This window comes from Hermetia illucens, chromosome 2, assembly GCF_905115235.1.
Source record: "Hermetia illucens chromosome 2, iHerIll2.2.curated.20191125, whole genome shotgun sequence".
Lineage (NCBI taxonomy): Eukaryota > Metazoa > Arthropoda > Insecta > Diptera > Stratiomyidae > Hermetia > Hermetia illucens.
Window position 1 is genome coordinate 126,984,583 of NC_051850.1, and position 10,300 is coordinate 126,994,882.

Sequence of the window (10,300 nt, forward strand, 5' to 3'; positions counted from 1 at the left end):
GTTAATTTTGTAATAATGACTCGCGAGGAATCAAAGCGCTCAAAGGACCACCCCCCCACATTCCCGAGCCGGGCTAGCACAGAGTTGTGCAAGAACGTGTTGACCGAGCACTTTGATGAAACTGGAAGCTGAGATAGCTCTTCCCTCTAGGTCGTTCTCGGCCAACTAGGATGATCGACTGATCCTCTTATTTCCTATGAGTTCATTACAATGCTCTAAATGCTCTAAATGAACAGCTAATCAAATTGATTTGTTTGTCATTAGAATACATTTCCCTTATTTTTTCTTTAAGTATATTATATTTGGTATCCGACAGGTCAGAGAAAATCTCCGTTGACCCTTTCTTTATATACTTTCTCAGGATTTCGCCCAAATTATTGAAATCATGCGTGTTTTGTATTTATTTGTTATCTCTTATATGTTCGAGAAGTTCCTAATCAGCCGTTGTTTCATTTACTAGGACTCTTTAATCAGAAAAGGAGTTAGTTCTATTATCACCTTCTTCAAAACCTTCTTTATATTCCTCATCCGATTTTATTTGGCTCAAAAAGTCTACGACCTTATTGTAACGTCCCTGAACTACTCAGTTTCGAAGTTCTATTCACCCAATTTCAATAACCACCTCTGATGCCTTGGTAATAAATCTCTACCTCTGTATTTAGCCTGAAGGTACTTAATTGGCTGATGGTCAGTGAGGACTTTAAACTTGTTGCCATGCAAATGTACTCTTAGATAGTTAATAGACTAACGATGACTAAAAACCCCTTAGCCGAATTGCTACGTTCGTGGGAGTTTGAAGTGCGAAACGAGAAGAAAATAGGGTCTCCGTTTTGTGACAAACCAGAGCCTATTGTATAGTTAGAGGAGTCAGTAGTCAAAGGGAATTCCCCATTAAAATCGGGGAATCTTAAGATTGGTGGTGATGTTATAAGACTTTTGAGTTTTTCCACGCTATGCTCCATGCTCGATATAGTTTGGATCGTTATAGTTTAATTTTGTACTTTTCTGGTGATATTTTGTGATCGGTGGGGCCACTTTGGCACTTCAGTAAAAGCCGATAAATCCCGAAAAGCTTTTTCTCTTTTTTTCTTTTTGGATTTTTTAATTTTTGAATTATTTTAATTTTATCCGGGTTAGTTTCCAAGTCATGTGTAATTATATGACCTAAGAAAGGGGTTTCTTTTTTCATGAGCCTGCATTTGTCAACTTGAATTTTCAGACAAATCCTGTTCTTTCCTATCCTGCTCTTTTATTAGGCTTTAGTGATAACCTTTAGCCAAATCAATACTTGAAAAATACTGAGCACAACCAAGTTTATTGAGTATAGAATCGATATTCGGTAAAGGGAATTTGTTATCGATTGTGACCTCATTTAATTTGCGGTAATCAATCACAATTCGGAACTTTCTTTCACTCATATTATCACCTTTTTTTTGACACTACAATAAAAGGGGTGCAGTACTTTAAATTACTTTTCCAAATAATTCCCTGTTTCTCCACCTCTTTGATTTGTCTGCGAACTACTTGTTCGTGCTTAGCTGGGTATCAGTAAAGTTTGGAGTTAATGTGATTGTCTATCGTAGTTTTAATCTCATGCTCCACACTAGTAGTACTTGCTAGCCTGTCTCCCTCCTGAAAGAAGATATGTTGAAATTTTTGAATGAACTACTTGGTACCCTTCCATGTTTAAATGTTCAAGGTATAAACCTCTTGCCCATTTATTGTGATATTTATTCCGATTATAAAGTTATATTTTCTATTTTCTACATTTCTGGCCTTCCACCGATTGATTGTTCCAGTTGGCAGTTTAAATTCTGACTGTGCTGATCGAAATTGAAGGTAAATCAACCGAGGCTAATTTAAAAAAAATTCGTTTCCCACGAAAGTATTAACTTGATTTGATTTGCATTTGTTTTGAATTCCGATCGAATTTTCATTTATTTGTGCATTAGTTTCCCTATTACTACCTTGAACGTTATCTATTTCCATTGGTAACGTTTCCTGCTGATGCCTACGAGAATAGGAATTTTGTCTAGATTGATTGGATCTGTTATTGGAATGATTATGATAGCATTTTTGATTATTTGATGGAAACTTAGAATTACTAAACTTGCCCGAATCAGTGTTGGTTTGTCTTTCCTAGTAGTTTTGTTTTGTTAGTTGCCTGTTTTGTCCATTGTCGTAAAACTATTTCTTAAATTGTCCAGAATTTTGTTTGTTTGTTTTGAGTATTTGTAATCACCTCGGCAGTTTTTATTTGTATTTTAAAAAATATTTCCATTAAGTTTTCTATAGGTATTTTTATGATTTGATGATCGAAATTCAGGTCTAGTGCAGGCATTTTCTCTTCCGCTCATTAACCTGACTATATTCCATAAATCTGTCATGTTATAAATTTTATCAAATAAGATTCCTTGAGCCATTTCTTTTACAGTATTCACTTGTAATAATTCTTCATTTGGTAGGTCCATATGTAAAGTATTATTATGATAAATTATAGGCTCATCCATTTTAAATTTAATGTTTTGAATTCTGATGGCTAATTCACTTACACTATTCACCCTAATGTTGCAAATTCTTCTATAAATTTCGCTGGGTTCTGTATCAGGTCCGTATCGAAGTAGTTAAGCTGATTTAATTTTCTCCCAGCCGTTGGTTTCTGTTATGTTGATTGCTGCCTCTTTCGCCTTGCCTTGTATCTTCTCATAGAATATACATTTCGTTACCTGTTCTTCTGAGCTATGTCATCAATTTCATTGTTATTTTCGGTGCGCGTCACAAATGAATTTATTGTCATATCACCCCTTCTGGTGCAATTGCTCATGTAACGAATTTGTTTCGAAATTTTTCCTCCTGGGTTTTCCATGTTGAAGTGTTCTCTGCAGCGCGGTTTCTAATTATCTAATTGGATTTTCTCATTTTGTCTATTAATTAGTCCAGTGACGGCTGATGCTAGCCGAGAAATTTCTTCTTCTCTTTCACGGAGCCGTTCCTGAAGATCGAAAATTTGATGTTCTATTGTGTTTGTTCTGCTCCTTCTTCTATCAAACTCTTAGGTTCTTGAATTTTTTTTTTTTCGGATCCACTCTGCGACTACTTTCATCAACAAAAATTTTCTTACTTCTATTGTTACCTTATTTTTCTTTTTCTTAATTCTTAATTCAATTCCAATTTTTAAGGTTTTGTGTGAAGCACATCGTCATATATGCAAAAGGAGGGTGTCAATTTGGTTTCCATCAAATATAGTCATGTGGGGCATCAAATTAGCACTCGGTTAGCACTTTTTGAAGCCGGTCTTAGTTTTGACTTGTTGAAAAGGTGTGGATTGCGGCCGGTTGAAAGTGGTCATTTTTTTAACGAACCCATTCTAAGGAACTATAAAACCAAAAAATCTGAAAAAAATCAGGGGGCTGCAGTTAGATGGTGCCTAGGCTCCGAAATACTCTACATACCGATAGCTGTTCAAATAAAGTTAATAATAGTATATAACTATAATTTTTAGTAATTGACGGGAAAACACCCCTTAAGTTCACCCTAGAATCACAATCGCCACAGCAATGTAGGCTACAGTATGGAGCATGATCCTGCCAAATTTGGTAAAAATCGCACTATTACTAACAAAGTTATACTAGGTCAAAACTGTCGCTCCCCTGCAAATTCAAGACTATGAATGTCAATATCATTGAAAGTGGATATTTTCACATGATATATGCATATTTTACGTGCTACATGCTAATGGGACAAATGCACACCCAAATCTCTTTATAAAAGAAATACACAAAACCTTTCATACCTGAAGCGTCTAGCTCCCGGTTTCCCGACTTTTTATCTTTTTTTTTATGTTGGGTCATGGGTAGCCTCAACCGGCGGTTTGGTTAACGTCTTGGGCTGAACTGCTTTCTCAACAATTAATTTGTTTTCCTTTGCAATTTAGCAAATAATTATATTTCATAATTTATTTTAAAATTTCTTTTATAGTTTGCACTTTTTTATACGTTGGATCCCGGGTAGCCTCACCTAGTGGCTTGAAAAGCTTTTTAAGGCTTAATTGTTTTCAAATTTTTTTGCGTAATCGTGTCACAATTTAGATAAGACGGCGATTTAAGTACAACTCCCGCGGGGAAGTTACGTACAGGAATATTTATTACAGTGAATTTGCTGACTGTGCATCTAGCATTTTGCTAGATGGATTGGAAACATATTTTCTAATGTTGATCATAGGATCATGTATATCTACTGAAACATTTTGTTTACTGGTATCATGTTCTTGGAATGTAGACAGTGTCGGGCCTTCATGTTTTCAGAATCTTGTATTTGGCTCGTACATAGCTTGCTCGATACCCGGTTATAGCTGTCCTATAATTGCCATTCGATCATGATAGCTCCGTCACAGTCGTCGAACTTGAACCTTTAAAGAACCTATGGGATTTCTTGGACGGCAAACTAATTACCAACCGCTTTATAGGAGGAATGAAGAAAAATCCGAGTGTTTTACTGCTGAAGTTTAAATTAGTCGATGCCACGTCAATTGGGAAGTGTGGTTCAACCGAAGGGTTGGCATACGAAATATTGATGTGTTCCGTTTTGCCACTCGAAGAAATATGAGTCTTCGTGTTCCACTGACGGAATATTACTATGGCGCACCATTCACAATTCGACTTTTTGTGTTCTCTGTACCGTGGCTGTAATATGTTTCCATTTTTCTATTTTTTGTTTGGATTTTCTATTATTCTATTCTATTTGTTATTACGGAAAAAAAATGTTTCCCTTTATTTGAACAGTTCAATGTAATGCCGTGACCAAATGTTAGTATGACTGACTATATGAACTTGTAAATTTTCCAAATGACTGTTACCCATTGTCAAATTTTTTCAATTTCTTCAACTCGTCAACCAGTGTAACGCTTTCCTCCTCTTTTTTCCCAAAAAAAAACACCGGTTCCAGCAAAATGTGGTCCCTCTCAAATTTTGCATTGTAACGATTTTTTCCCACTTTTCTCATCTTTTTTGGTTCATCAATCTCTATGTAATATACTCTAGTTTCCCCTGGTTTTCCTTTTTTTGTTGAATTCTGGATAATAACTAACAAATCGGCATTTCAAATTTTCCAAAGGATTTCTACCAAGGAACAACTTTGTTACTTTTTCCACAGCATAAATTCAGCTCGTTTTTGACGAATGTCGGGCATGTTTGTTGCCACATTTGCGACTTTTAATTCTGTTTTCTGTTTCAAAATCAATGTATACGCAAACAATCATCGCCGTCAATGAACCTGCTTTGCGCCGAAGTACACCAATTCGATATCCCTAATAGCTGACTGACGTCCTGGCTAACCTCTTTTCGCCATCTTAGGCAGAGTTTGTCACGTTTTTACCATAGATATTGCCTTGATTGGACGGACCGTCCTCACTCATACGGATTAGGTGACCCGCCCACCATAGTTTATTCAGCCAAATATTATCCACAATCAGAGGCCAAAAAAAAACATATTTTATGTTGATATCATTCCCATCAATCCTATCATGGTGATCCCCCTACCAAATTGAGTAATATTCTGTGTTGCACCTCCTATTGTTGTATGCGGTTATCAATCTTTCGATAACTAGAGTGACTAATAACGTGCTCAAAAAGTTTCTGTGATTTTATTATACAGTTTCCGGTTTAACCTTGAGCGCATATCTTAAATTGGTCACCTGAACATAATAGCAATTTACTTGTTTCTAAGATGGATTTACATTCATTTTATGTTATTTAGGTCCACATTCAGAAATTTTTGATTAAATCATATCTAATCTAATCAATTTTTCAACTGAAATACTATAAATAAACGAGCTTACGATTCAGTTTTTTACAGTTTTTATCAAGAATTCAATAACGATCAACGATGAATTCTACTTTAGTCTTCATAGTTCTAATTTCCGTCAGTCTTGGATCCTGTTTCTCTATCAATCAAAGACATGACCAGTTGTTTGAAGATAGCGTTAAATTTCCTCAAAATACATGGTTTAGTGGTTTTTCGGAGCGGATAGTTGGTGGAAATGAAGCGTTAGATGAACAGTTTCCCTACCAAGCAGGGCTCATGCTTCAACAAACTGATCGGAATACTTGGTGTGGGGGATCAATTATCGACCGTAGATGGATCCTTACAGCTGCTCATTGCTTATATGAAGCACTTAGCGCTAAGGTTCATTTGGGGATCCATAATATCTGGGCAACTAATGAAATTGGTCGCCAAATTATCGAAGTGTCAAGTGACGGTTTCATAATTCATCCAGGTTATGACAATGTGTTGCATGCAGACGATATTGCTCTAGTTAAGTTGCCAATAGACGCAAGGATCAGCCGTAAGTAAATTACTAGTTCTAACTATGGAAAGATATTAATGCGAGTCTTTTTACAGCTGGTATTAAAATAATCGCACTGCCTCCATCTAATACCGATAATAGCTTCTTTGGTGAAACTGTTGTAGCATCTGGTTGGGGGCGTGATTCTGATCGTAAGTAAATTTTTTAATTATTTACCTATTTCCATGGTGAGCGGTATTGAAAGAAAAATGGGTTCAGCTCCACAACCAATGGCATATAGTAGTAATATTGTTCAGGTCATACCTTAAGACCTGAATAGTACCATTATGTTATGAATTTCACATATGTATTAACTTATAACTCTGAAATCTGCTACTAGAGAAAAAAAGATTTCTGTTAACGATAAGTTTATTTCGAGCCGGCGATTACATCCAGTCTATTGAGATGTTCCTTTCATTGTTTGAGTAGCTTCCCATTACGGATGACAATTCACTCATCACTTCCTTACCCGGTGTATCGACAGACTAACAACTTCCTATACATCTTCCTGTAAAGCAATATATAGAATAGAAGGTATTTATAACCGCAGGTTCAAATTATTTATCAAAAACGTGGTTAAGAAAAATTTATGCTATAAAGAATAAACTACACCCTGCATGTAAGACTTTACTACTTATTGATTGATTCTCCCTAGCCTAAATTAGGAATCCTTAATGGCTGGGACTGGTCTCGGGATTGCGACATTTTTGGAATTGCCTATCGTGAAAATTAGGTAGTTTTCAACCGTAACATAAGAGACTGCGTTCACCGCTGCAGTTTTGGTGCATGTCCAATGTAGAGGGAATTTCAAAAGCCCGAATTTATCATTTCTTTTCTTAAGGAATCCTCCAACCGATTGGTAGGCTGATGCATAGCTCAAATGAATTTTTGGTGCAGGCAGGTATCAGTTTCTGAATATTCTAGTCATCCGATGAGTCCTTGATCTACAGGCGAAAAGTCTTACAATGATGTGATTATTCCGACAGATTGGTAGTAAGCCTAATACCAGTTTGCTCTACGTCAGAAGACTGTGCTTTAGCATACAGCAACTCTAATTCCTCTTGTAGGGTTAAGCTAGCCAGTGCTTACACACGAAAGAGGAACTGATTAATTGCAAAGATGTTGGTGTGCCACAAAAACGCAGTTTCCGCAGTTGCGATGATTTTGTAGGCACGATCCACTAAGATGGGACTAAGTGGCTCCTAATGGCGGATAGTCACAGTTCATATGTTTGTCCAATTTGCATTAGTTGTTCTGGCCATTATCACAGTCATGCCTGTCGCTATTTCCATTATTCATGCATGGAAATGGCATGCGGTGAGTTCATCAAATCAAGAACTTTGTACGAACTATCAAATATACTAGCTAGGAAGGACCATGCAACATGAAATGGTGGTAATGTTCTATGCTTAGGTTAACCACATGTCTAGTATTTAGTATCGCGTGCTTCGTGTACAAAAATACAGCACTCTGCTATATTCTTCCTCCTAAACACAAAATCTGGTTGTGAAGTGAAGTGAAGTTGACTTGGCCACGGGTTGGTTGTTCTTTATTCAGTTGATTTTATTTGTAGACGCCTCTTGTTGGGTCATCCAAATGAAACTGTCCTTAACCTGCTATAACTTACCTATCCTTAAGAATGAATTGCGAGAGTTGAAACTCCATCTTCTGCTGTAAGCAGTGACAATAATGATTTTCTAAATAACGTGAGTCCTTCAGATTCTCCTTCTGTTCTACCTTTCAAGCTGCCAGAAATGTTGTTTTTGTCATATTCCTAAATTGGTGTTAACCTCGTTGCAAACAAGTCCTGATTTTACCCATTTTACCCATTGTGTTCCTTCGATCAGTCTGGGCGGTTCCACAATTTTTTATAGTTCCACAGAAGGTATGGAAAAATCCCACGGGATGGGACATCTGCCGGATTCGCTTTGCTTTTTCTATGTCGCCACTGTTTGGTGTCCGAATTTGCGAGAATTTAGCTGACCGTATTAGCGACAAACACTTTCCATTTTGCCGTTGGGCTTTCGAGTCTCTGAGACTTTGGATTCCGACACTATGAACCGAATAGTTGTGGAGCGGCCACGTTCCTCAATGCGTAAGTAGATGGCTTTCGCATACGTTTCCTCGGAGGTTTTACAAAATCTATGAACATAAATGCGTGCAGAATGACTATAGCGTAACCAAACCGAATAGAAATTTCTTAGAGGACTGGTAATGGCGAAATTTTTATCATTTCTTATTATGCTATTCTGTTATTCCAGTTTCTTTATTGTGGCCACCACCATACGGTGATACATCGAATCAAATAACCCTTTTTTCTCAGAAAGGATTTGTCGTTTCGTGAGCACAGCATTCGTGATTTCCTTTGAGGTGACCTTAAAGAAGAAGGAATCCATCACTGACTCTTCACATGATCATCCTCTTCAATGCCTAACGGTGATTTTGCGTCTCTATTAGCAAGAGGAACGGATTTCAGCGGGTTATCGCAATTTAGCGCCCATTCCCGTAGTTCAAATCCTTGGTTTTGTAGTACTTTGATCTTTGCTTTTGGAACTTCTACTATTTGGCCTACTATGTATTATGGCCTACGAATGCTACATATTTGTTCCTTAAGGCACTGTCATTATTCAATCTTTTCTCCTATTTTGAGAGCCAAATATGCATCTTTTGCAAGAGTTACACAAGTTTTTCCCGGCTCAGCAACCTCCTTAAACGAAATCGAACAATGTATCTGTCAAACTCGTCTCGCCAGTTTTTTTGCTGATCCCATTTCATAGCTGCTGGCTCATCCGTTGTTACCGATTTCTTGGCCTTCTTTCGCGTATGTTTGAATTGAACACCGTTCTTAGATGCGCCCTCATGGCGAAGTTTCAGGTTCATGCTTAGTGTAAGGTTGAGAAGCATATTTAAATATTTAATCTGAAAATTTTATCAAGAGAAATTCAATAAATTTTACCCTAGAATTCCATTTTTACTAAAACATTCTCGTAGTATGAAAAAGCATCTAATTTTTTCAGAGGCAACTACAGTATCACCAGTTCTTAGATATGTCGAACTAACGGTCATTTCCAATGATCGCTGCTCCGTATATTTTGCGGGATTGATAAGGCCTGGTAATATATGCACAGACGGGGAATCATTCAAATCGCCTTGCAACGGAGATTCTGGTGGACCTTTGGTTTTTGGAAGCGGTAAAAACAAAATTCTGATCGGATTAACTTCTTTCGGAAGTGGCCGTGGATGCGAAAAAGGATACCCTGCAGTATTTACACGGGTTACACATTACCTCTATTGGATAAAACAACAGACAGGTATATAGAGGACATTGAGATAGTAGTCATAGGAAACAGGAAGGCTTTGACTATATATTTAATATTGTAGTGATTACTAATTTAACTGTAATTTACATTGAGCTCAAATTAATAAAATGTATTTGTTGATTGAAATTAAAAATATTAATGTGTGGTTACTAAACATCTATAATTATTTCAATTAGATGTACGTATCTCCATCTTATCTCTTTTATATCAGCGATTCATGCTATGATTACTCCAAACGTTGGATCGAATCCGGCTAACCAAGGAGTAAAAATGATTACCTTATACGACGACACGACTGTTTGAAAACAAGACAAGCATAAAATATTTATTCAGCTTTCCAAATCAACAAGTTCCTGCTCGTAGAAACACCCTCGGTTTGATTTTTACCATCGGTTCTACCACCTTCTGGAGCGGAGACACAGTGAGTAGTCTTGAGGTCGTCAAAATGCTTATTTTCTTCAGCTTTGGTGAGAATAGCAGTCATAATGGGTGAAAAAGCTCAGTTTAAGCAAATGTGACTATCTTGCTTGTGAAAATATGCTTCCTATTAAATCTTCTATTGTGAAATATTTGGTTTCCATTTAGCCTTCAGGAGGGTTTGTAAGCTAAAATAGGCTCTGTTGGCTGCCAACAACCA

General features: G+C 36.9%; 1 protein-coding gene across 1 annotated transcript; it reads left to right on the forward strand.

Annotated features, from left to right (window-relative positions):
* The first annotated feature begins 5,834 nt into the window (after positions 1-5,834).
* On the forward strand, positions 5,835-9,775 carry LOC119650130 (brachyurin-like). Its single transcript, XM_038052661.1, has 3 exons — positions 5,835-6,343; positions 6,400-6,495; positions 9,361-9,775. The coding sequence occupies exons 1-3, from the start codon at positions 5,884-5,886 to the stop codon at positions 9,660-9,662; spliced, it is 858 nt and encodes a 285-aa protein (XP_037908589.1). The 5' UTR covers positions 5,835-5,883; the 3' UTR covers positions 9,663-9,775.
* The last annotated feature ends 525 nt before the right edge of the window (positions 9,776-10,300 follow it).

What these genes read in the sequence shown, in the direction of transcription:
- LOC119650130 (XM_038052661.1), top strand. Translation starts at nt 5,884, where the DNA reads ATGAATTCTACTTTAGTCTTCATAGTTCTAATTTCCGTCAGTCTTGGA. An exon ending in AATAGACGCAAGGATCAGCC is followed by an intron (nt 6,344 to 6,399) that starts GTAAGTAAATTA and finishes GTCTTTTTACAG; the next exon opens with CTGGTATTAAAATAATCGCA. An exon ending in TTGGGGGCGTGATTCTGATC is followed by an intron (nt 6,496 to 9,360) that starts GTAAGTAAATTT and finishes TAATTTTTTCAG; the next exon opens with AGGCAACTACAGTATCACCA.